The sequence below is a fragment of the Sprattus sprattus genome (assembly GCF_963457725.1).
Source record: "Sprattus sprattus genome assembly, chromosome: 1".
Lineage (NCBI taxonomy): Eukaryota > Metazoa > Chordata > Actinopteri > Clupeiformes > Clupeidae > Sprattus > Sprattus sprattus.
The window spans coordinates 19,519,246-19,546,997 of NC_137920.1; the positions used below are offsets into that span (position 1 = coordinate 19,519,246).

General features: G+C 44.0%; 2 protein-coding genes across 2 annotated transcripts in view; both read left to right on the forward strand.

Moving 5' to 3' along the window:
- Positions 1-8,595: 8,595 nt before the first annotated feature.
- On the forward strand, positions 8,596-17,519 carry LOC308374381 (GDP-L-fucose synthase-like; the record flags this gene model as incomplete). The annotated part of the gene is made up of 9 exons (XM_080850158.1): positions 8,596-8,744; positions 9,334-9,448; positions 9,990-10,118; positions 10,503-10,576; positions 10,692-10,825; positions 11,662-11,793; positions 14,713-14,792; positions 15,123-15,222; positions 16,813-17,519. The coding sequence occupies 9 exons, from the start codon at positions 8,596-8,598 to the stop codon at positions 16,866-16,868; spliced, it is 969 nt and encodes a 322-aa protein (XP_080706284.1). The 3' UTR covers positions 16,869-17,519.
- A 3,967-nt stretch (positions 17,520-21,486) lies between these two features.
- The window catches only part of colgalt1b (collagen beta(1-O)galactosyltransferase 1b), a gene marked incomplete at its 3' end in the record, with an annotated part of 25,519 nt that continues 19,253 nt past the window's right edge, over positions 21,487-27,752 (forward strand). Inside the window, exon 1 of the mRNA XM_080850114.1 lies at positions 21,487-21,806. Coding sequence (XP_080706240.1) covers positions 21,589-21,806 — 218 coding nt within the window. The 5' untranslated portion in view covers positions 21,487-21,588. The remainder of the gene's footprint in view (positions 21,807-27,752) is intronic.

Here is a 27,752-nt window from a genome sequence, read left to right on the forward strand (position 1 = left end):
CACACAGGTTGTGAGGACAAAGACAATGGATATCATATCATAGTCACTGACACCATATTTCGATCCTCAAAGTGATTTTTTTTCTGTTATTTTATAAAATCCCTTTTTAAACTAACAACAAAAGACACAACTGAACAACTTTTTATCATAATGGTTATTTTTCCTCCTAAAATGATGTCAGCATATTTATTTCTCATTTTCATTTCCTTTATTGTATAGTTTTAGACGGATACATACTACCATGACTTGAATTAAAGAAAGAGGTTGCTGTCATAAAGCAAACGCTTCTGAGCCTCATTAACAGCAGCGGCTGTTCTTGCTCTTCTCATCATTATCTTGGCCCTGAAAAGCCAGCAGAACATAGATGCAGGTCATCCGAACATAGATGTCATGGCAGGTCAACAGAACATAGATGCCATGGGTCAGTATAATATACAGTAGATGCTATGGCAGGTCAGCAGAGCATAGATGTCATGGCAGGTCAGAACATAGATGCCATGACAGGTCAGCAGGATAACCACTCCTGTCAACATGTAATGGTACATTAAATACATATATTGATTGGTTCTAATGATAAATTGCAGTGTGAATGGGCTGCCGTAGTCGGTGGCCATTTAGGGCACATCGCTTGTTTGTTTTTTTCACAGGTTCCGAAGCAGTGTCACTATCCAATCCTAGTCCTCTACCCGATCCTAGTCCTTGCTCATGCGCATGCGTCACTTTGCGACATTCTCGATGGCGAAGCTTGCCGGTTTTAATCATACACATTTATATCTATATTTGTCTATGGTTTCATTTATGGAAGACAGCGAAGACAGACAGTTTTACCGAAACCTGACTGTTAATTTAAAAACGAGAGAGATGGTGTCACTATGGACTAAAAATATGAGGTGGAAGATCACACTGTCTATCCCCAGTTACATTTTGAGGGGTACGTACGTTGTACAGCACAACAGCAGTAAAATGAAGACTGCTCAAATAGTCTGAGCCAATTAGCTTAAAAAGGTGTCTGCACCGGCCTCTTCAGTCCTGCTTTCCTCCCTTTTGAGCTTCCTACTGTCATTTTCCTCCCTGCCTCTCTGTCCAGCCACTATGAGGCTCATTCCAAACAGCCCACAGGAGAGTATGCTCACCCACTACCTTCTCCCGTGAGTGCTTGATGCACTATTACCTTAGGATAAGTGTCCACTGCCTTTGGGGACACAACTATGTGTACAATAATGTATTTCTTCATCACAACACGTACACTGTCCAATCAATCATTGTGATCTAATGGCAGCAGCTTAGCATTGGTTAAAGGCACCCAGTGCAACTTTCGAGGCTTAAAAATAAACATTCAATTTCTAGTCTTTTTTACACGTAGTAAGTTTCAATAACTCCATACCTTTACATATCGACATTCAAGGAGCAAAGATTAGACGTCGTTGTGTGGTGAGAACTGATAGAAAATCGATAACAACAATCGCCACCATTTTCTTTATTTTTTGTGACCTACAATAAATAAAGCAGGATTCCAGTCAATGGAAAAATGGCCTCTCCCCACGGGGATTGTTGTTGTTTACAATTTTCTATCAGTTCTCACCACACAACGACGTCTCATCTTTGCTCCTTGAATGTCGATATGTAATGGTATGGAGTTATTGAAACTTACTACGTGTAAAAAAGACTAGAAATTGAATGTTTATATAAAGTTGCACTGGGTGCCTTTAAATAACAACAAAAAATATATTTTTGATAGTCACATGCTGTACCTGGATCCGCAAGCGCTGTCTGTAGCCCAATTGTATTCAAGTTGTGAAGTTTAGATTGGATGGAAAATGTTTAATTATGTTCACTGACTTAGTGTATGTGAAGTTAAGGTTTTAGTGTGTGTGTGTGTTTAGTGTGATTATACACAGAATAGTGTGTGTGTGTGTGTGTGTGTTTAGTTTAATTGTACACAGTCTAGTGAGTGAGTGTGTGTGTGTGCGTGTGTGTGTTTAGTTTGATTGTACACAGAGATTAGTGTGTTTGTGTGTGTGTGTGTGTGTTTAGTTTAATTGTAAACAGATTAGTGTGTTTGTGTGTGTGTTTGTGTGTGTGTGTGTGTGTGTGTGTGTGTTTAGTTTGATTATCCCTTGTATGGTATTCATTTTTTTGTTTTTTGTCTGGTGGACCTGCTCGATTTTGGGGTGTTTAATTCAGTACAATCAAATAATTTTTTGGGTAAAATACTCAACAGATGTTTACTTCATCTCAATTACAACCAATATGAACAGCAAATATGGTTAATATTGGCCCTTTATCTTTGTTATATCACATTTATGAATTTAAGTGCTACCCATTTTTTTTGTTTTTTAGAAAATCAATTACAATCAAGATATCAGTGGTCAAAATTCAACAAATTTACAAATTAAGCAAGGGTTTTCATAACTATTTGATTTATGTGAATTTAATTTGAAAACAGGTCAGTTTACATAGCTCAATATGGGTGGTTGGGGCACCAGCATCTTCCTCCTGAATCCTCCTGATGGTGGCTTCAGAGGCTGAGATTCTTGTAACATGTTGTCTTCCCAGGGTTTTTAAGGTTTCCCCAGTGTGTTTCCCAGTTCCTTGAGAAAAAGGCTTATCCTCTGGAGCTTCCCTCTCTTCCAATCCGGGTTCAGTGCCATCCAGGTGACAAAGGCGTTGTACGCCAAGATGTCCAATATGTAAAATAAAATCGGCAGTGGCCAGTGTAGGGTCCTCCTTTTGCAGCTGTAGGCAGACAACAGCTTGTCCATGTTGTCCACCCCACCTTTTGTGGCATTATAATCCATGATGATCTATGGTTTTTGATGCTCCAGGCCAGAGATGCTCCCATCCGTGTGCAGTGTACTCATGAGTACAACATTCTTGCGTTTCTTTGGCACATAGGATACCAGGGACGCGTCAGCCGTGTACATACATTTAGAAGAGATGACAGGCCTGTTCTTTGTAGGCAGCAGTTGGGGTGGGAGCTCAGATCTGTTTTTCATTATTGTTCCCACCATGGTCAGCTCCTGTCCCAGCTTGTGGGATGTAAAAAAAATTAGCGTGTGATGTTGTGTCCACTGAGTCCCTGAGCCATGTCCAGGACAACTCTCATTCCTTGATTTTTCTCAGGGTGTCCTCATCAGGTTACCCTATGTAGATTTGTAAGTTCAAGCATATGAGGAAGTCGCATCAAAGAGGCAGCCCAGATCTTTATATCATATTTTGAAAGTTTAGATGGTATATAATGTCTAAAGGGGCAGGGGCCCCTAAATGGCATCAGCGGCAGAAACACTAAACTCTTACTCTAACTTACTCACACACTCACTCAATCACACACACATACTTAGCCTACATACAAACAAGGTCCACATACACACAAACACACACAAGTGTGCGTGCGTACACACAAACAAACACACACACACATACACGCACTTTCAGGCACACTCACATACACACACAGGGCAAACACACACACACACACAAACACACACACACACACACACACACACACACACACACACACACACACACACACACACACACACACACACACACACACACACACACACACACACACACACTCACACTTACACTTACACTTACAGCAGACCCAGAAAGTAGGAAAACTGACTTTAGGTACACAGGACCTGCAATTTCCACACTTTTATTTGCCCCGGGTCCAGTGGACCCGAATACCCTCTATGTACACAAATGTGTAGGGGGGGGGGGGGGGGGGGGGGGGTTACGGTGTGCGCTCAATGAAAATGAAGACTGATATCCGTTCTTCGCATAAAATGAGCCAAAGCCAATGAGTTTGAGTTTGAAAAAATTATTAGAAGTATTATTTTTGTTTTGATCAAAAATGAAAACGGCTCCCACAGACCCGAATACCATAAAAGGGTTGTACATGGACAAGTCTGTGTGTGTGTGTGTGTTCAGTTTGATTAAACACGGACTAGTGTGTGTGAGTCTGGGTGTGTGTCTATTAAGTTTGATTGTACACACAGACTAGTATGCCTGTGTGTCTTTGTTGTGAATTGAGAGTTTGTTCAAACAATTCAGGCATGATATATGTATGATGTAAAATGTAATTGGTCCATGTATGGATCTTCAATAAAGTTTGAACTTAAGAAGGCGGATGCTCGTATAGTGTATACAAGCACGTATGCATAACTTACCCTATAGTTGTTTATATGCGTGTGTGATGGTTATACCATGTCCATGCTTTTGAACTGTGACTGGTTACCTGTACAATCGTTAAAAGCAAATAAAAACTGTGTGTGTGTGTGTGTGTGTGTGTGTGTGTGTGTGTGTGTGTGTGTGTGTGTGTGTGTGTTTGTGTATGAATGTGTGGGGAAATACAAGACCCCAGAGACTTTACAAGAATCGAGTGCAGCAGCCTCACAGAAATGTCTGCGCTTCTCTGACACAGGATGGCAAAGGTATAAGTAAAGCAAAGCCATAACTATTTTAAAGCCATAAGGGCAGGTGTTTGCCCTGAGAGCACTGAATTGCGACGGCAATGTTACTTCATAGAAGGTGTTAACCTTTTCACTTTCAGTGATGGATTCAGAAATTCCAGTTTTCCAACTGTAGGGGGAGCCCTGACATACCCTCAAGCCCTCCCCTGCATGAGGATCTGACAGAAGCACAAGAACTCCACAGTTAAACACAGTGTTGTGTGTTTATTTCCTAATAGAGATCTTTATGTCACTTAGAGGCCATTTGGCAACTTAAGTGCATTTGCTATGTTATTAATTGAAAATGCATTCGTGGATTGGTAGATTTTCATAGAAAGGTTATTGACAAGTTTGCTCAGATAAAAGATCATAGTGCATCCTTTTTCAAGCAATGAAAGTCACTTGTGAGTCTATCACTTTGCGTTATAACGAGGCGTGTTGCTTGGCTCTAGAATAAGTTCCCAAAAGCAATGTGTTTCCCTGCTCTGAAATGATGCTTTGGATGTGTTATTATAACATTTCCAGACCAAGTGATTGTAAACTGCTTGAAAACTCCTGCTCTGTGTTACGTCCATGTGTGTATTTATGAATTCACTGATTAGGTGTGTATTTATTAAGCAAGCAGGTCTGTGTGCAGTTCCACTGGCGAGTTGGATGCTGCTGAGACAGAATGTATTGTGCCCCACCAGCCTTTCCTTTCCAGAGATACCGCTGCTGATGAATTTCGTTTTTTCAACTGTAGAGGGAGCCCTAACATACTGTTGTAAAATGGTGCGGCTACTTTATGAGCCGCACGCACAGGGTGGGAGCGAAAAAGAGAGGTGATTCTTGGGAATGGTTTTGTGTGAGCGACCGGAGCAAAGCCTATGTGCTGTAACCTTATTTCAGTGTGTATTGAATAAATCCTCAAGAAAGAATACAGTGCCGTTTATTTGCTAACCAGCAGCAGAGTGAAAGAATAGGGATTTAACCCCGAAGTTATGAACAGTTAATACTATGGCCCTGGAGCATTTAACAAAGTCTCCCATGCAATATCCGACTACGGTCAGAGACAGACAGAGCAGGAAAGGTTAACAATACCTTGTAAGGACTTTAGTCCCTTGCAGGAGAGTCTGACAGAAGCACAAGAACTCCATAGTTAAACACAGCGTTGTGTGTTTATTTCCTGATAGTGATCTTTATGTCACTTAGAGGACTTGGAGAAAATGTGTAGCTGTTGCAAACTCCACAGTGTAGTGGACCCTGAGGCTGAGCATATGATTGAAGCCTTTTCTTTAATAAAGCCTATCTGTTAGGGGTCATAAAAAGTTACAGTAATGCCACCATTAGTCCAATATCTGAACACTAGATGGCAACAGTGCATTAATAAACACAATAATTTAGGAAAACGGAATAACAATTCCACCACTGTGGAATACTTTTTGTGGTATAGCTTTAATTATATATGTCAATCTATCCATCAATAAATCCATAGATATCGATTCCCCCTCCATTTCGATGACTGAAAAAGTGTATAGCCAATGGGAGCCCGAGTATGTCCTCTCTCCTGTGTGACTATGCTGATGCAATTTTAGTTGGGACCTGAACGGGAAGATTTCCCCACACACAGAATAGGGGAATCTTCTGATCTTCTCCTCCACCTGTGTGTGTGAGATGGAGTGTGTGTTCCTGCTTATGTGTGTCTGTGTGTGTTCACCTCTGTGTGTGTGTCTGCAGATTGGCGACCTTGGGTTTCTTGAAAGGCGCCCTATAAATATAATGTATTACTATTATTAATATTATTATTTGTGTGTGTGTGTGTGTCCACCTTTGTGTGTGTGATTGAGGAGGTGGAGTCCTGCTTGTGTGTGTCTGTGTGTGCGTGTGTGTGTGTGTGTGTGTGTCCACCTGTGTGTGTGTGAGATGTAGGAGGTGGAGTCCTGTTCGCCACTGCTTACTGCTGAAGACTCAGGCGGATGTGGATGACCCTTTTCCTGTTTTATATTATTTTTAACCAGAAACAAGCACACCCAGCAACAAACAGCAATAACACAAACACAGACACATTGACAAATAATGTTTTATTGTGAAGCATCAACTTTCTCAAATCAAGTTAAAAGCAGCTATATGAATGCTTTGAAACAGTTCTTAAATGACGCACATAGCGCATCTGTTAACAGAGATCCAGAATTGTCTACAACCATTTGACAACTATCGGTAGGAGCATGATAATGTAATGCAATCAATATGAATACCTTGAATTTGTTGAATGTTGGTCTTATCTTTCTTTTTTTGTCTCAAATAGTCAATTGGTTTACCCACAATTCACCAGAAGTCGTTATATTGGGGCTTTTGTACCATTTGCATTCAGTTGTATGCTTCATACTCTATTTCAGACGCAGTGGTTTGACGGGGCCTTTTTTTTATTTATTTTTTTATCCGGTTTTGGGGATTTTACAAAAGAACTGCTGTCCGATCGAAGTGCGACCACTAGGGGCGTAGGTTTTCACTATGCTCTTTGGTGCAGGCTACGTAGGATGGGCACGTGATCAACGCGGAACAACTTCATTGAAACAGGATTTTGCCATAAAGCCGGATGCCCGACGTGTAGAAGAACTTTCTCGGGAACATTATAGTTTGTATGTAGGTAAGTTAGGATAATATTGCATGAAATTATGAATCTACCCTGACAGGGTTGACACTACTGTTTACCCTACTGAGATATGCCAATAATTGTATCTGGACAAAATAAATGACACGTCTCGTGTTTGACGTTGGAGCTTAATGTTATCAAGTTAACGTCATCTGAACTGATTTCAATGTCTAGCCTTTAGGTTATTTCAGTAGATTTTCTTTCTACCGTTGTGTACAGGTACAATTGTCAATTTTAAGTCCATTGAGTGCAATTTAAAGTTTCAGGCGACTGAATACTTTTTGAAAATGCATCCATTGGATCTACAAAGTTATGCTGATGTCTGGTCTTGTTTAGGCTACTAGGGACTCGGTTATCGCTAGTCTAGTTAACTCACTCGGTGAACTTGGGGTGAAAACAAGGGAAATAGCTTTATCACTACCAGTGGGACACGACCTATGCTATAAGCCTATGTTACCGTTTTCTAAGCGTTCGAAGGCTGACAATCTATCACTAACTCTTTGAGTTAATATGCACTGTTGGTCATTAGTTTAGTCAGAATATGCATGACCGCCAGATTGAAATCATCATCGCCAACGTAGGCTATAGCCAAGCCGGCGAAGTGGAATGTAGTAGCCTGTTACAAAAGTGTTACTGACAACAGTTCGGCTTATGATGGATACAATCTTGGGAGTCAATTACTTATTTTATTTGTGGGGCAGTACCCTTTTTCTCTTGTCGTTAGCAACTCTGGTCGTTAGCAACTAGTTCATATGAGAGCATAGTGTTCTGATGACTTCGGAGTTAATTTACTTGCATTGAACGAGCTAGTAGACACGAGGTGGGCAGTGACGTGGTGACAGAAGGCGACGCGCCCACTCACACGGCCCGGAGCTATTCTGGTCATGCGATTGGATTACAGTGGTTTGGAGCTAAACCCTGTCAATCCGGAAGGACCAGCTAAACAAGACACTGGTTACACAGAGCAAGGCAGTCCTCTTTCTGTTAAAGACAAATCTTATGTGTCCTCTGCAGCATGGTAATATGCTAGCCAGACTGTCCAGTTCATCTTGAATAGTAAGGCTTAATGGCAGTGCCTGTACAAAGATCAAAGGGTGTTGTCTTTGCGGCACCTGTGTGATGGAACACTTCAGAGAAGTGGACCCAGCCCACCTTTAGCCAATAGTGGTGGAGCCTGAGCGAGCCAGTGGACTGTTCACATACTAAGCAGGCGAGCTGTTCACATACTAAGCAGGCGAGCTGTTCACATTCTGAGCCGGTGAGCTGTTCACATTCTGAGCCGGTGAGCTGTTCACATTCAGAGCTAGGGAATAGCCAGGACTGTCTGTACACTTTTTCATCCGATTTCTACTTTTCAATAGTAGGCCTAAAATTGGTGTGGTCTACCCCTCTCTCGCTTCTCTCTCTCTTCTCTTCTTTCTCTCTCTCTCTCTCCCCCCTTCCTCCACCTCTTTCTCTCTCTCTCTCTCTCTCTCTCTCTCTCTCTCTCTCTCTCCTCTCCTGCAGATGGCGGGGGCTGTTGGACGGACGTGTGTGCTGGTGACGGGGGGCACGGGCCTGGTGGGCCGAGCGATAGAGCGTGTGGTGAAGGAGGAGGGAGGGAAGAGAGAAGGAGAGGAGTGGATCTTCCTCTCCTCTAAAGATGCCGATCTCACGTGAGCAACTCCCCTGTTCATATGATCACACATACACGCACACATACATGTACACACACACATACATACATGCACACATACATGCACACATACATGCACACATACATACACATATACATGCACACAACATACACACATACACCCACACAAGCGCACACACACACACACACACACACACACACACACACACACACACACACACACACACACACACACACACACACACACACACACACACACACACACACACACACACACACACACACACACTCACAGACAGACAGACAGACAGACAGACAGACAGACAGACAGACAGACAGACAGACAGACAGACAGACAGACAGACAGACAGACAGACAGACAGACAGACAGACAGACAGACAGACAGACAGACAGACAGACAGACAGACAGACAGACAGACAGACAGACAGACAGACAGACAGACAGACAGACAGACAGACAGACAGACAGACAGACAGACAGACAGACAGGACAAGCGTACAGCCATAACATTCCTGTTCACTCAGAGATAGTGTCCTCGAGCCATCCGTGGGCTTTTGTGACCTGCTCTTCTGTGATTGGGTGCAGGGACCCTGAAGCCACCAAGGCCATCTTCCAGAAGCTCCGCCCAACCCACGTCATCCACCTGGCAGCCATGGTGGGCGGACTGTTCCGGAACATGAAACTCAACCTTGACTTCTGGGTAATCAGAGTGACCAGTGGAAGGACTGTGTGTGCTTGTGTGCGTATGCTTGTTTGTGTGTGTGTGCTTGTGTGTGCTTGTTTGTGTGGGTGGGAGTACAAGGGAGTATGTAGCAACATAATGAGGTCTCAAATGATGGTGAAGACATGAAGAAGAAGTATTGATCTCAACTCATTACTAAATACTTAAAATGGTGTCATAATACTGATCACTGCTACCTACAAGTGCGTGTGCGTGTGCGTGTGCGCGTGCGCGTGCGTGCCTGCGTGCGTGCGTGCGTGCGTGCATGCTTATGATTGCAACACACTTCACACCCACAAACTTTTAAAGCAAAGACTTTCTTTCCAGTTGTTTTGACTGGATACAAAGGCCCAATTAGTGTCATAATACTGCTCAGGGCAACCTACAAGTATGTCTGATTTGGCTAATGTGTCATTTCAACCCCAGAAGTTGTTATTATATAACCTGTCAATACAACTTTGTCACTTAAGATCCTATGTGTGTGTGTGTGTGTGTGTGTGTGTGTGTGTGTGTGTTTCAGAGGTGTAATGTCTTCATCAACGATAACGTCCTTCAGGCCGCTCATGACGTTGGAGTCGTGAAGGTCATTTCCTGCCTCTCCACCTGCATCTTTCCAGACAAAACCAGCTACCCCATCAACGAAACCATGGTATGTGGTGCGTTACACAACCATTTCCTCAGTCATACACTGTGTGCACAATCATTAGGCAAGTTGTAGTTTTGAGGATGAATTTTATTATTGAACAACTACAGTGCTCTCGGTCAATCCAAAATGTCAATAAACCTCAAAACTATTTAAGAAATTAAAAGTGAGGTTTTGGCAGAGGTTTCGTTACCCCATCAACGAAACCATGGTATGTGGTGTGCACAACCACCTCCTCAGTTATATACTACAGTGCTTCATATTAATGTACTTTTATGTTATTTTCAAGGAATCTCAATGTCTCAATAGAACATTTATATGCATTTATAAATCTAAATATTTGTTTCCCCCTCCCTTCTTTTCTCTCGGGTTTGTCTGTTTTGCCCTCAGATTCATAATGGTCCTCCTCACGACTCCAACTTTGGCTACTCATACGCAAAGCGAATGATTGATGTCCAAAACAGGTCTGTGTGTGTGTGTGTGTGTGCGTGTGCGTGCGTGTGCGCGTGTGTGTTTTGTTTGTGTCCGTGTCCGTGTGTATTTTGGTGAATGCCTTTTTTTTGACTGTTTGTTTGACAGGGGCTACTTTCAGCAGCATGGTCGGCGGTACACAGCAGCCATCCCCACTAATGTGTTTGGGCCCCACGACAACTTCAACATTGAAGATGGTCACGTGCTCCCAGGACTCATACACAAGGCTTACACAGCTCAGAGTAAGACATGCTAGTAGCTTACTGCATGTTAGCATGCTAGCATTAGTATTTGTCCAACCACCCAAGGCTTACACGGCTCAGAGAAAGACATACTAGTAGCTTACAGCATGTTAGCATGCCAAATGTTAAAGGTACAGTCTTCGCTTTCTTATACCAGGCGCTTTTTGACAGATTCAGTGAATCCTCATGGTCTCGTGAGATTTAGAGGTCCGTTCAGTGTTTTGGCTCCAAAAATACCTCTGCTTTCCTGTACACAGTCTAAGAGAGGGGACACCCACTCCGATAGCAATTCCACCATTGAGGAACCACAAATTAGAACAGTCTAGTCTGCGATTGCCTTGTGTGATGGGATGTTCCTTGTGTAAATGCAGTGGGCGAGAAGAAGCATAAGCCTGTATGATGAAGTTCAAGTAGTCACAGTAGTTGCTCTGTTACTAACTTAGTGTGAACATACCAGCCTTGATGCTTCTTTGAGTAAGTAAGACTTTATTTGTATAGCACATTTCGTACAAGAGTTGCAGTTCACAGTGCTTTACATAAAATCAATAAAAGCAAGAAGCAAGTGCAATACATGGAGTTAAATAATGATCAACATTGTATCTAAACCTGATGTTCAGATAGGCTTCTTGGATTACCAAAATCATGATAAAAGGTATAAAGTAATAAAACCCTTCTGAAATAGTAAAAATAGTGAAAGTTAAGCACACGACATTAAGATTAACACAACTGTGGACAGGTATTAGATTGTTGCCTAATCATGATCTGTCTCTGTTCTGTCTATCTTTCTCTCTCTCTGTCTGTCTATATGTCCCTCTCTCTCTCTCTCTCTCTCTCAGAGGAAGGCACCCCTCTTACGGTGTGGGGGTCTGGTAAGCCACGGCGGCAGTTCATCTACTCGCTGGATCTGGCACGGCTCTTCCTGTGGGTGCTGAGGGAGTACGACGAGGTGGAGCCCATCATCCTCTCAGGTACAGATACAGCTGACAGTCTTTGGCCTCTCAAATGAACCCTGGGAATTGTAGTTCAGAAGAACCCCTCTGCCTTCTGGGACTTGTAGTTCAGACAACGGTGTGCTTGGACCAGTCAGGCATCCCTAAAGACCACTTTCTTCGGCCAACCTGCAATTCCTTTCTACACATAATCGGTTCTCTTCACAATCATCTGCTAACAGTTGTCTGTATGGTGATGTCTCCTTTTCCTTTTGTTGACTTCTGACTGTGTGAGCGATGGACATAAAAGGAGACAGTGAAGAAAGAAAGATAATAGAGAGGGTGAGATGAAGAGAAATGAAAGGGAGAGAGGGAGAGAGAGAGGTAGAGGTAGAGAGAAGCAAGTTGGAGAGAGAGGGAGAGATAGAGAGGTAGAAGAAAGAAGCGCGATGGGGGCCAGGGAGAGAGATGCAGAAGTGTATTATGGCCCCTCTCTAGTACTACTCCAGAGTATAAAGAGATAACAACATTAGCAAAGACATCCTGCGTATCTTTAGGTAACACTCAGTGGTGGTCCGTCAGGGCCTTCAAGGCCTTCTCTGCTGGCCTAAACATCATCAGAAAATAAATGTAATAAAATCAATTTAATTTTAATATTTTCTTTTCATAAAAATGAATTAAATTATTCCCCATAGTCCATTGTCTTCATTTCATAGCTTCCAGCGTTGTTAATTTATGTTAGAGCTTTCATCCAATCATATTTCAGCTATCATGTGTTGCCACGCTCCAAGAGATCTTCCCCGAGAACAGAAATCTTCCCTGAGGCCTTCGGAATTCACATTGAAGGCCCGTGTACATCTGATTGGTTATCACAACTGGCTGTTTCAGTTCATTTAAGTTGAATGAACTGAAACAGACAGTTGTGACAACCAATCAGATTTCGAGTTGGCGACATTGGGCCTTCTAGAAGGCCCGGAAGATTTCTTTACCTCGCGTTGAACGTGACACGTAAACGTCCTTTGATTGGATACTGAGGCAGACCGGTGCAGTGCTTCAGTGCTCAGTTTAGCTGGCTAATGCAAAAACGACGTACATCGGTTTCAATGCTTATTATGCTAGTTGTTTCAATTGGTAAGACTAAATATAATTACATTAACCAGCTCAAATAAACTAGTTTACACCAACTTGATAATTCCAGTTTTTGATACAATTACAACGCCATTTTCAAGACGGAACTTTCAAGAAAAAGTGGATATCGTGAGGATGGGAAGTTTAATGAAACTGCTTTGCAGGTGGGACAATGCGATGTTTAGTGGACAAACTTGTTAAAGCTCACATAGGCTACTTTCGGTGGACTTAATAAAACTTTGTAGACTAATCCCTGAAAATCGCCTTTTATTTTTAAGTTGTGACAGTAATGTCCAAGCGATCATATAACTGAGAGTTTACTACTCTTAATGTATTGTTAATACGGGTGTATTGATTTTAAATGCTCCGGAAATATTAATAAAGTCTGTTGTACTCGACTATGTTAAGGTGATGCAATGCTCACTTATACTGCCTTTCTGTATAAATATAATGGTTCGAGAGCCATGGCGTCGTAATGATGGTGGATTCACTCAGTTTAACATCGTGTAGGACATCGCTGAAGGCCTAGTCGTGAAATGCACGGACCGCCACTGGTAACACTTGACCATCATCATACAGACATAAATGTTTCATCATCATCATCATCATCCTCTCAGATACATCTGAGAATTGTAGTTCAGATGAGCCCCTCTACCTTCTGGGATTTGTAGTTCAGACAACATAGGCAGAGTCAGCCTTCGTAGCTTTAGGTAACACTTGACCGTCATTTTATAAACAGTAATATTTTACGAGGGATGCATTTACATGTATTTTACCCCTCATGGCAGGTTAGCGAGCTATACAGTGATGTTCAGTGTTATGTTGCCATCATCTAGAATTGTCATGGAATATGTAACCTGCATTTTGAAGACAAGGACAGTCTGGCCCCGGACTTGAACTCTCAGCCTTGGACATGGGAGGCAGATGTGCTAGCAAGGAGGCTAGAACCCCTAGAGTACTAGTGTCTGTTGCTAGCACATCTATTAGTGTGTTGGGGAGTGAGGTTTACTCACTGCACAGCACTGAGTATAGCACTGTGCGTTAGAAACTACAAGAGCTGTCATGACAGTCACCAGTAATGGCAATATGAAACCTTTATGATGGCATCATAAAGATGTATTAATAACACAACTGTTCAGCTCCTATACACTACAGTTGTGTCTGCTGAATGACTGTGCTCACCTGGTGAAACTCTTTATGGCAGTGTACACCTGGTGGAACTCTTTATGGCAGTGCACACCTAGTGGAACTCTTAACAAAGTGCTCACCTGGTGGAACTCTTAATGGCAGTGCTCACCTGGTGGAACTCTTTATGGCAGTGCACACAGGTGGAACTCTTAATGCAGTGCTCACCTGGTGGAACTCTTAATGGCAGTGCTCACCTGGTGGAACTCTTTATGGCAGTGCACACAGGTGGAACTCTTAATGCAGTGCTCACCTGGTGGAACTCTTTATGGCAGTGCACACCTAGTGGAACTCTTAATGAAGTGCTCACCTGGTGGAACTCTTTATGGCAGTGCACACCTAGTGGAACTCTTAATGAAGTGCTCACCTGGTGGAACTCTTTATGGCAGTGCACACCTAGTGGAACTCTTAATGAAGTGCTCACCTGGTGGAACTCTTTATGGCAGTGCACACCTAGTGGAACTCTTAATGAAGGGCTCACCTGGTGGAACTCTTTATGGCAGTGCACACCTAGTGGAACTCTTAATGAAGTGCTCACCTGGTGGAACTCTTTCTGCCCTCTAGATAAGAGTCAAATGATGCAGAGTTGACATTCATGCTCTCTTTCACCCTCTCCCTTCCTTTCTCCAACTCTGTGTGTTGTAGTGGGAGAGGAGGATGAGCTGTCCATCAAAGAGGCGGCACAAGGAGTGGTGGACGCCCTTCAGTTCAAAGGGGAAGTCATCGTATCCTTCACCAATCATGGAGCCACACAGACGCTCTTTAATTCATTTATTCATTCATTCCTTGTTACCCAATGCAAATCACAGTTCTGCTACTACCACCAACTTCTAATACTATACCTATTAATTAATTATTATTGTTGTTGTTATTATTGTTGTTGTTGCTGTTGTTGTTGTTGTTGTTATCTGGGAATCCAGCCCAGTAGGGTCGTGTTGTAAGCCAATAGCAATTACTACGCCTTCTCACTTACTTCACACAAATATGAATGTATACATAAATATACCCATGCACTCATGTGTTGACTCTGGTGTTGCCTTGACGATGGGTGTCAGTATGACAGCAGTAAAGCGGATGGTCAGTTCAAGAAGACGGCCAGTAATGTCAAACTACGGCGCTACCTGCCTGACTTCAAGTTCACCCCTTTCAACACGGGTAAGGGACTTTGCACTGTCAACACAAGGAAGTCAAGCTAAGTCACCTCTGACACACGCGCACACACACATACTCTCACACGCACACTCTCTCACACACACACATACACACACACACGCACACACTACACATACTCTCACACTCACACATACACTCACACACTCACACATATTCTCTCTCACACACACGCGCACACACACATACTCTCACACATACACGCACACACACACATACACGCGCACTCACAAATACTCTCACACTCACACATACTCACACAAACTCTCACACTCCCACATACATGCACACTTACACATAATCGCACCACACAAATATTCTCACACTCAAACATACTCTCACACTCACACATACTTTCACACTCTCACATACACGCACACTCACAAATAGTCTCTCACACACACATACTCTCTCACACACACATACTCTCACTCACACACACTCATATTCTCACACTCTCACATACTCTCACATTCTCACATACTCTCACACTCACACATACTTTCACACTCTCACATACTACACGCACACTCACAAATACTCTCACACTCACACATACTCTCACATACTCACATTCTCACACATACTCTCACACACACGCATACACTCACAAATACACTCACACATACACTCACACATACTCTCACACATTCTCTCACACAAACTCTCAAACACTCATACATACTCTCACACATATTTTCACACACACACACACACACACACACACTCTCTCTCTCTCCTCTCTCTCTCGCTCTCTCACACACACACTCACTGTCACACTCAAACTCACTCTCACACACACACACACTCACTTTTACACGCACACTCTCTCTCACACACACACTCACACACTCACTCTCACACACACTCTCACACACTCTCGCACACACTAGCCTACCAAGGAGGCTTTTAAGGGATTACACACTGTCCACACAAACAATTCTTGTCCTACAAAACATGAGCAGTCCTTAGTCAGTTTACAAATTCAATAGCCTTAACTACAGAGCAGATCTATTCTCATACAGAGACCCAGCATAGTGATCAGAGAACAAGTAAAAATATAATATTACAGCCTTAACTACATAATGGATCCATTATGGATCCGAGAGGCCCTGCCTAGCGATCAGGGAACCAGTACAAAAGTAAGTAGCGGAATCTAGGGAGAGTCTGTGTTCTTGGATTTACTGTGGCTAGGAACAGCTTTCATATCGACTGGCTTAATGCCCAGAACATATTCTCATCAAAATGGCTTTGTGTTCGGTAACAGTAATGCATTCTTTGCATGTAGGTTACTAAGAAAGAGACCTGCATCAGCTTTTTGTTTTGTTTAGTTTGTTTTTAGCGATGATCGATTTCAATTTAGAACAGCTCTACAAAATGATGGCTGTAGCTACTATATAAAATGTTTTTTTACTTCTCAAAGCCTAAACTAATCTCACTCAGGAAAAAAAACACCACACATTTGATTATTATTAGTGGATTTTTGTACTTTCTATTGATAGTCAATCTTCCTCTCTTTCTTGCTCTCCTTCCTTTCTTTCTTTCTTTCTTTCTTTCTTTCCCCTTCTCTCTCAGCGATCAAAGAGACATGTGATTGGTTTGTGGCCAACTATGACACCGCCAGGAAATGAAGATTCTCCCTGGCGATTGCCTCTTTGTGAGCTGCAGAAAGAAGTGTGTTCCGGAAGGCATCAAACTGAAGGCCGGTGAAATGATTACGATTTCACAGTATGGCGAGGCCCAAGGACCGTGATTGGTTTAACCAATCCAGTGGGCGGGACTGAACGAATGCACAACTGTCGTTTGGTTTATGAATGCACAGGACCCAGCTGCGCTTTTAAACAAGGCTATGATCTCACAACTTTGATTCTTTTTTTATTCTTTCTTTTTGTATGATTATGGGACAATAATATGGGATAATAGTCCATGATTATGGGACAATAATATGGGATAATAGTCCATGATTATGGGACTCAGGCAAATAAATGACCAGACTACAGGATATTAGATTAAGCAAAGCTAAGTTACATGTATATTTTTTACTGTTATGTGTGTGGGGTGATAAGGACTGCTACTGATTGCTGTGATTTCTTCTTCTTCTTTTACTCTGAAATACAATCACAACAGACACAGATTGCTTGGAATGTTACATTCCAGATTGCTTGGAATGTATTTTGTTTTGTTTTAAATACAGTGCTGTTTCTGTGTATTTCACTCCTCAGTGTCAACTGTTACATTGAGCACACAATGAAAAGAAAAACGTCACTTTTGTAGAGTACTTTATAAGTTATATGGCTTTCTTTTGTATTCATGATTAATGGGGGGTAATAAAAAACTATCTATACTGTGTATTCTAAAGATATTTATGGGGCTTTTATGCCTTTAATTGACAGATTAGTGAAGAGTGGGACAGCAAATGAGAGGGAGAAGAGGTGGGGATTGGACTGGAGAAATTACATAGGGCTGGATTTGAACCAGTGTCCTCCATGGGCTTCAAACCAAATGTGGTCGGGGCTACTGTTTGCGCCACAGTGCCCCCCATACTATGTATTTTATGTATACTTATCATCCAATGCCCACCAAGGCAGTTATCCACCTGCTCCCTTGGGAAAAGGTGGTTTTTTTTTCTGTTGTAGAAGATATATGTGTGACTGCATGTGTATGTTTAATTCGTAGTTTATGGACAGACAAGGCAGAATGAGAGAGCAGACAGCAGTCATACACAAGCAAGGACCTGTTACTTTCTTTCAAATGTGTAAGTTGAATTTGTAGTGTATGGATAGACGAGGCAGAAACAGATGGCAGGCATAAACAAGGACCTGTTACTTTCTTTCAAATTTGTACGTTGAATTTGTAGTGTATGGATAGACGAGGCAGAATGTGATGGTAAACAGCAGTCATACACAAGGACCTGTTTCAAATGTCATAGTAGGGGTGTTCATTTAAATGCTCAGGGAGTGAGATCGCAGTAAGTCGTAAAGTAATTTATAACTTGTTTGGGGGGGGGGAAGCCTTCAATACATTAAAATGACGGAGTCACGGATGAGCCCAAGAGGGTGTGTGGTTGCTCCAATGCTGATGAGACAAGGATGACCCCATGATGGTGTGGGGTTGCTCCAAAGCCTGTACGGAAGGATTCTGTGTCCTTATAAAAAGTTCATCGCACACATAAACATTTACATTGGAGCACTCACTGCGCATTACGTTATCAGCAGGCCCCTTCCTTCTCCTTTTTTCTCTCTTCTCTTTCTCGACTTTCTTTCTCCCTCTTTCTCTCACTCTTTCTCTCTTTTCCTATGTACCTCTCCTTGCATCACGTCTAAACATACCCTACTCTTCAAACGTTACTTAGAAATGTCCTTGTTTTCCATTATATGCGTTTGTATAAGAAATAAGAATTAAAACTAATAGTGAATAGGGTCATTGACAAGGTAAGCAATGATAATTTTAAAGTTGAAAAAATGATCCTGTCCTTCAAATTTAGCTTTCCATGGAAAACAAGGACATTTCTAAGTGACCTCAAACTTTTGAACAGTAGTGTTCACATCTGTATTCTTAATCTTCTCTCTCACTCACTCACCCTATCTCTCTCTCCCTCACTCACCCTGTCTCTCCCTCACTCACCCTGTCTCTCTCTCCCTCACTCTGTCTCTCTCGCCCTCACTCACCCTGTCTCTCTGTCCCTCACTCACCCTGTCTCTCTCTCCCTCACTCACCCTGTCTCTCCCTCACTCACCCTGTCTCTCTCACCCTGTCTCTCTCTCCCTCACTCACCCTGTCTCTCTCTCCCTCACTCACCCTGTCTCTCCCTCACTCACCCTGTCTCTCTCTCCCTGTCTCTCTATCCCTCACTCACCCTGTCTCTCTCCCTCACTCACCCTGTCTATCTCTCCCTCACTCACCCTGTCTCTCTCACCCTCACTCACCCTGTCTCTCTCTCCCTCACTCACCCTGTCTCTCCCTCACTCACCCTGTCTCTCTCTCCCTCACTCACCCTGTCTCTCTATCCCTCACTCACCCTGTCTCTCTCTCCCTCACTCACCCTGTCTCTCCCTCACTCACCCTGGCTCTCTCTCCCTCTCTCCCACTCTCACCCTGTCTCTCCCTCACTCACCCTGTCTCTCTCTCCCTCACTCACCCTGTCTCTCTCTCCCTCACTCACCCTGTCTCTCTCACCCTCACTCACCCTGTCTCTCTCTCCCTCACTCACCCTGTCTCTCCCTCACTCACCCTGTCTCTCTATCCCTCACTCACCCTGTCTCTCTCTCCCTCACTCACCCTGTCTCTCTATCCCTCACTCACCCTGTCTCTCTCTCCCTCACTCACCCTGTCTCTCCCTCACTCACCCTGGCTCTCTCTCCCTCTCTCCCACTCTCACCCTGTCTCTCTATCCCTCACTCACCCTGTCTCTCCCTCACTCACCCTGGCTCTCTCTCCCTCTCTCCCACTCTCACCCTGTCTCTCTATCCCTCACTCACCCTGTCTCTCTCTCCCTCACTCACCCTGTCTCTCTATCCCTCACTCACCCTGTCTCTCTATCCCTCACTCACCCTGTTTCTCACACTCTCTCTCACCTTCACTCTGTCTGTCTCCCACCCTCACTCTGTCACTCTGTCTCTCTCACTCTCTCTCACCCTCACTCTGTCTCTCTCACTCTCTCTCACTCTCTCTCACTCTCTCTCACCCTCCCTCACTCTGTCTCTCTCACTCTCTCACACATGCAGGAACACGCACACTCATTCCTTCCTTCCAGTCTCCTACACATCTGTGTTCCTTAACCACCTCTGCTATACCCTTCTCTCTTGTCTTCTGCTAGCTAATGGCTACTGTGATGGCCAAGGCACTTCTACCTCCCTGTCAACAAGCATGTGTGTTTTACAGAATCTTAGAGCAGTAGGCAGAAAAGTGTATACTATCAGCAGATGTGGGGAAATGTTGTTTATGCTAAGTGATAAACACAAGCTGAATATAAAAAAAAAATGACATCCCCTTTTTTACCTCAGACATCACAACCTCATCGACACGGCCCACACACACAGCTGGACCCAGTTTGACCCGATGTGGCTGTGTCGGTGTGCGTCACTTTTGTCTAATGTATTTTCGGACATAGCAATTTTAACAACTGAATTAAGAGGAAGACAGATCTGAATGCCTAGAGTTTGGTCATGAGTTCTGCCTCTATCTGTATGAAGAAGGGTTTGATTGGGGTTGACATGTATGATGCTAAAGCAATGTCAAAAACAGGACCACATTAGACAAAGTAAAGGGGATGGGGGGGGGGGGGGGGTTCTTGTAGTTATACTACATCACACTGCTTGTTTCCCTTACACTAGCCTGCAAGAGATATTTTGGACGAAGCTGAATGTGGTCTTTGATTGTGACCATCATGATGTGAACTAATACTGTCAACGCACAATAGACCTTTGTTCACCCAAGAAGTACTCAAACTAATTTATATGTGCAACGTACTGTCTGCCATCTGTTAAATGAAAAAAAAAGAAGCCTGAATGTTTTCAGATAAGCTTTAATATGATCCGTCGGTGACACTCCACGTGGGGGCAGTGTCCTACAAAACACACCAAGGTCTAACAACTGTGTGTTGCAGTCTCGGATGAAGATTCTGAACTGTTCGTCGTTATACGACTGACTAAAATGATACATTCTGAATATGTACGTTTAGTGCGAATCCTATTTCAGTTGAGGAAATTATTAAGGCTGTTGGCGAAAAACACGTGTGATGAATTACATCACTGTCTTATTACTAGCCAATGAGTGATGAACTATCCTTTTTGGTCATTTGTTTTTGTTGTGTAGACTAGGCCGTCTCGTTTGTATACCTGTGTCTGTGCAACATTGAAACATTTGTGACAAATGACGGATTTCCTCTAACACAAGTATGACTTGTACTTGTAATAGCCTACACTAGCCTACTATGCACGCCCACTGAGATTTCTGGTATATTCTAACCAAACGTTCGTCTTAAAGGAAAAGTGCACAGTTTAAGATGAGCGATTGGAGAAGTTTATCTGCCCAGTTCCAACTCTTCCAAACTGATTTGTGACGGCTTACACTTGACATTTCTATTTTAGTTCACTCTCAAATGTAAGACTTAAGAGGGTTAACATTGTCATTGTGGAAAGCCGAGGGGAGAGTTACCAGATGCGATAAACAGGGTGCCTCTCCTTTAATTGCTTGCTGTGGCGCTGTGGTCTGGCATTAAGTGTCGGTTGGCAATAAATTGACGAGGGTTCCCCAGTCGCGTAGGCTTTCGCGGTGCTCTTCTTTCACCAGTGTTGTGGCAATATATTTCTTCCGCATCTGAGCTGACTTCTCTTTGGCTCATCTCCTGACATGCACCGGGCGACTTTACTGTTCTCTACGCTGCTGACGCTTCTGGTTCCCGGGCCGGCCCGTGGATACTTCACGGAGGAGCGCTGGAGTCCCGAATCCCCCCTGCTCGCTCCCCGGGTCCTGGTCGCTCTGGTGTGCCGCAATTCAGCGCACTCCTTGCCTTATTTCCTTGGAGCTATCGACCGCCTGAACTACCCAAAGGATCGCATTGCCGTTTGGTGAGTAGGCCTACAAAGGCTTATATGTGGTCTCGTTGACTAAACTTCTGTCTGGTCACTCTGCGTGAGTTCCTGTTCAGATTAAAGGTCAACTGTATGTTACTAGGCTGCCGCATGTAACCATAACATCAGCTATCACTAGGTTGCATAGCCATGCCAAACTATGTGTTGTTATCTGTGCGAGTGCAAGAAGTGCAAGATAAGTCCAATAGCCTACGCATGGAATTGTCGACAAAACAGTAGTTCACTGTTCAGCAGTCGTGGGCAGGATTTGATATCAGTCAGCTCAAAGTATTGTCATATGCTTTATTTAGTTAAACCTTCAACTGTATGCACATTCAACTGTAGCATATACTTTTGGTGAATGCTATGTTGCATTGATGGGAATATATAAGAATACGTTTACGCGTTGGCCTACGCTGCAAGAAACCAAGAGCGAGGAACAACCAGTGTTGAACCGAGGTACCCATCTTCGGTTCCAACCTTGTCCCGTCATCCGTTCCGAGCAAGCGAGCTAGCTGAGACGTGTCCAAATTCTATACAGTCAGAGCCTTCATATCCCCTTCCCCATCCCCTCCCCTTTCTCTTCCCTCATTTTCCCTTCCCTTCCTCTCGCCAGTCACTTTTTTTTTCAACCTTCGGGCCAGCCTGTATTTAGCGAAAGACATGATTAAATCTTAGCGGTTGACGCTGCCAGTAACGGACACAATCATTTTTGGGCACGGGAAGTATAGAAGCGAGTTTGTGCGGATGGATGAGAGACCTGCCGTCGCACTAAAGCGCGCTCGTGTGTGTGTATGCCTGCGGACTCTCTCTCTCTCTCTCTCTCTCTCTCTCTCTCTCTCTCTCTCTCTCTCCCAAACACACACACACACACACACACACACACACACTCTGCCCTAATCCGCCTCCGTCGCCGTAGGGGGAGAAGATTCCAACTCCTTTCCGAGTACCTAGGCGAATTCTGAACACGCCTAGCGTGTAGCAGGGCCTTATTCTGGGGGCACTGGGGCTGCACGGTGGATGTCCTTGCCGGTCCAGTCCTCCTTACATCCCCCTGTAATAAACATTACGACACGTCATCAGCTGAGTAGAGACGGGCCGTTTAGGGTCAGATTATTCGAGGTGACAAGGCTCCTTGATGCTCCCGAATCTATAAATAAGTTGTAGCAAAAAGTTAATGGCAGTCTCAGACAGTGAGGGTCGTAAAGGTTCATTACTACATATTTCACCGTGTTTGGTGAAAGCATTAACATGGTTTGTGCAAATATTTGTCAGTGATGGAAGCAAACCCACAGAGGAGTGCTTCCCGTCAGCACACACAGTAATTCAATTCAAGTTTATTTGTATAGCCCCAATAACAACTGAAATTGCCTCAATGCATCTTACAGAGCCCGGAGCCTGAATCCCCAAGAGCATTAAGGATGGTGGCAAGGGGGATAAAAAAAAACCTCCCTTGTAATAGGAAGAAGCCCTGAGCGGAACCCCATACGCTTGTGGTCGGAAAAAGAGTGTGTGGGGGGTGGGGGGGAGGGGGGTAGAACGGAAGGGAAGTGAGGAAAGAAGTAGCTGAATTCCTACACACGTCATACAAATAACCTATTAGTATACATGTGGCATATACATGTGGTACATACACGATTACAAGATGGCACATACATAATATGCAAGATTGATAGTGGACAATAATGGAGAGAGCCAGTGTTCAAAGTATTGGTTGTAGAACAGCTAAGTGGGTATGCAGTGTGCTCATAACGTTACTATTACAAGTACAAGCAGAGTTATGAAGCAGAAGACTCTGTCTGTGTAGGCATGTATTAATATCATATATTCATTCATGGTATATAGGCTGGCACACAATTTGTGAGGTAACCCCCCCTCAGTGGTACAAACTCAGGTAAGGGAGAAGCATGACTTGGGTATTAGCTCAAGTTAGGGAGAGGGAGGACTTGGATATTAGCTCAAGTTAGGGAGAGGGAGGACTTGGATATTAGCTCAAGTTAGGGAGAGGAGGACTTGGATATTAGCTCAAGTTAGGGAAAGAAATTACTTGGATAAGAGCTAAGGTTAGGGAGAGGAGGACTTGGATAAGAGCTTGGGTTAGGGAAAGTGAAGGGCTTGGGTCTTGGGGTGGGAGAGCCTCCCGAGATCACAAACCAGGATTAGGATGTGGGAAGAAACTGGGATACGAGCCCTGGTCGCCCAAAATGGGTGAGAAGTGATACGGCCACTTCACCATCAGTATCAATGAAATCATTGCACAATGTTAAATATATAGAGAGAAAATAAGATGGAGAGAGAGAGAGAGAGAGAGAGAGAGGAAGAGGAAGAGAAAGAGGAAGGAAGAGGAAGAGAGAGGGAGGGAGGGAGGTAGAGAGGGAGGGAGAGATAGATAGAGAGGGAGGGAGGGAGGGGAGGGAGAGAGAAATAGAGAGAGAGGGAAGAGAGAGAGGGAGAGAGAGAGGGAGAGATAGAGAGAGTGGGAGAGGGTTGGAGATGGAGATAGAGAGAGAGGGATAGAGAGGGAGAAGGAGGAAGAGAGGGATAGAGAGGGAGAAGGAGGGAGAGAGGGATAAACAGAGATAGAGGGATAGGGTTGGAGATAGAGATAGAGAGAGAGGGATAGAGAGGGAGAAGGAGGGAGAGAGGGATATACAGAGAGAGAGGGGAGAGGGAGAGGCTGCCCTGCATGGTGTATTAGAAGTATACTGTATGGTGCTAGGTCTTGATGCATTGTTCCTAACTGAAGGAGGAAGGCTGAATGTCTTTAGTCTAGACTTGAAGATTGAAAGGGAGTCCCGCTTCTCGGATGGAGATCCACAGGAGGGGACACTAGTTAGCAAAAGGCCTATTGTGCTTTTTGATGTTCTTGAAAATACGACCTGCACTCTGGGATCGAAGTGGCCCTGGTGGGCAGTAGGGGGCAATTCATTCTGTGAAATCTTTTCTGTTATGCTTATGTTAAAACATTTTTTTTATTGTATTATTATAGTTAGTTTCTAATATGTAGGCTCTGAGATTCTTTTGAATGAAAAGTGCGTTACAAATAAAATGAATTATTATTATTATTATTATTATTAATAAGTAATTTGGAGCTAGGCCATTTAGAGCTTTGTAATTTAGTAGAAGTGCTTTGAAATCAATTCTACTTAAGACAGGGAGGGATATTGACCATTAGAAGTTCTGTAGGCCTACTCTTACCCAAACTGGGCTTATAGTGTTTGCATAATGCTATTATAGCAGGACCTCGATTGCAAAATAAATATAGCTAAGACGATCAAGAGGAGAAGATGGAAATGGTTTGGACAAGTCTTAAGGGAACATCCGTATAACATTACTACAACATCAGCAAGGTGGACTCCCCACAGCGGCCAGAGACAAAGGGGACGGCCTAAGGAAACATGGAGAAGGACTAGAAATACTTATATCCCAACCCGCACAAAAAATATATTGTGTCAGACTCTGACCCCTTTCTGTATCTCTCTCTCACACACACATACACACATAATAAAACACACACACACACACAATAAACACACTTATATCCCATCCCCCACAAAAAATATATTGTATCTCTCTCTATCTCTCTCTCAGTCCATGCAGTAGCCCTCATCCTCCCCTTAATCTTCCCTCACAGAAAACATGTTTGATCTGAAGAAGTGCTCCATTTCTTTATTATCTCTTCATCTCTCAGTCTCTTCTCATGTCTCAATCTCTCTCTCTCCTCTCTCTCTCACTCTCTCTCACTCTCTCTCTCTCTCTCTCTCTCTCTCGCTCTCTCTCTCTCTCTCTCTCTCTCTTGAACGTGAATAGAGCCCTTGTCTGCGTCTCTTGTGGGCAGAACTTATCTGCCGTCTTCCACAGCCCGACACTTTGATCCACCTCAGTAAGACCCTGCTCAGCCCAGTCCTAGACCACCGCCCTGCTCTCAGTCAAGCCCAGTCAAACCCAGTCAAACCACAACCACCGCAGAGCAGCCGGGACAGGACCACAAACACAGCTCGCCCCAGCCCGGCCTCCAGAAAGGACTGGGTCTGTGGCGGTGCTGGTGGCTCCAAAAAGCACTCAGGGATATATGAGGGTTTTGTCATTAGGGTCAGCACTTCCTCCTCCACCAGCACCACCTCCTCCACCAGCACCCCCTCCTCCTCTCACCAGCACACCCTCCTCCTCCACCAGCAGCATCTCCTCCACCAGCACCCCCTCATCCTCCACCAGCAGACTGAGGTCCCCCAGGAAGAGGAACATCCATCTGGGTTGGCGCTAATCCACCCCTCACCACACAGAGCCAAGAGTCAGAATCACATCAGAATCGCATTGTGATTGGAACCTGACTGGGTTTTTGATATTGAGTTAAAAAGGTTAAAAACTTAGACCTGGATATACATTTAAATGGCATAGGTTTTATGTTCTCAACATCCCAAAAGAGAGGGTCCTCAAAGAACGTGTAGAGATGTGCACAGTCACGCAGATGATTCTTAAAGAACCGTTGGCTTGTACCCTGCTGAGGAGTGGGGCGGGGGAGAGAGAGAGAGAGAGAGAGAGAGAGAGAGAGAGAGAGAGAGAGAGAGAGAGAGAGAGAGGAGAGAGAGAGAGAGAGAGAGAGGAGAGAGGAGAGAGAGAGAGAGAGAGAGAGAGAGAGAGAGAGAGAGAGAGAGAGAGAGAGAGGAGAGAGAGAGAGAGAGAGAGAGAGAGAGAGAGAGAGAGAGAGGGGATGTCTGGAGAGACTTAACATAGACATATATCACTGATATCTCGGAGGAATGCGATAAAAAATCCCAGTCAAAACCAGAGACTTAGAAAAAAAAAAGCGAGATTGAGGAGTTGCAAATAGTTTGATGTCTGGCTGTCTGTGGCATTCAATGTCAAGCATGGATGTTGTCAGATTTGTTGTCTGATACGGAAATCTTTTTAGGATGGCAGGCAATTATGAGGTCAGTCTGAACTCCTTTTATCACTAGGACATGTTTATCAACATTCGTGTGCTTTCTGCGTTTCTTAAAATAGTTTTATATGATCATATGATTACCATTTCCTGTTCATTTAGCCATCACACTGTCGTAGACCTGTAAACTTGGTTTAATCCACCACCTACGTGTGTGTGTGTGAGTGTGTGTGTGTGTGTTGTGTCTGATGTCAGAGATATATGTGTATATATATCAAGGATGTATGTCCGTGCGTGCGCGTGTGCGCATGTGTGTGTGCGCGTGTGCCTCATTCCCTTAACATCCCCGCAGGTGATATAAATCAACTCTCTCTGTCATCCTCCTGCTCATCAGGTTCTCCTATTTCATCCAGTGTGTGTGTGTGTGTGTGTGTGTGTGTGTGTGTGTGTGTGTGTGTGTGTGTGTGTGTGTGTGTGTGTGTGTGTGTGTGTGTGTGTGTGTGTGTGTGTGTGTGTGTGTGTGTGTGTGTGTTAGTGTACTAGTGTATCTGCCTGGGTGTGAGAGAGAGAGGAGAGAGAGAGTCAGAATGAGAGAGCGAGAGAATGAGAGTGTGAGAGAGAGAGAGAGAGAGAGAGAGAGTGACAGAGAACAAAGAAAGAGAGAGAGAGTGTGTGTGTTGATGAGCGAGAGAGTGAGTGTGTTTGTGAGTTTGTGAGAGAGGGAGAGTGGGAGAGTGTGTGTTTGTGAGAGAAGGAGAGTGAGTTGCTGAGTGAGTCAAATGTCCCCTTGCTGTGTACTCAGACCCTAAAGATGACAAATGATGGAGCAATGAACACACAACCCTATTGAAGAGAGGATAGAGAGTGAGAGAGAGAGAGAGAGAGAGAGAGAGAGAGAGAGAGAGGAACAAAATGTTTGAGAGAGAGATGGAGACAGGGGGAGAGAGGGAGACAGGGGGGAAAGAGAGAGATAGAGGGAGACAGGGGGAAGAGAGAGAGAGAGAGAGAGAGAGAGAGAGAGAGAGAGAGAGAGAGAGAGAGAGAGAGAGAGAGAGAGAGAG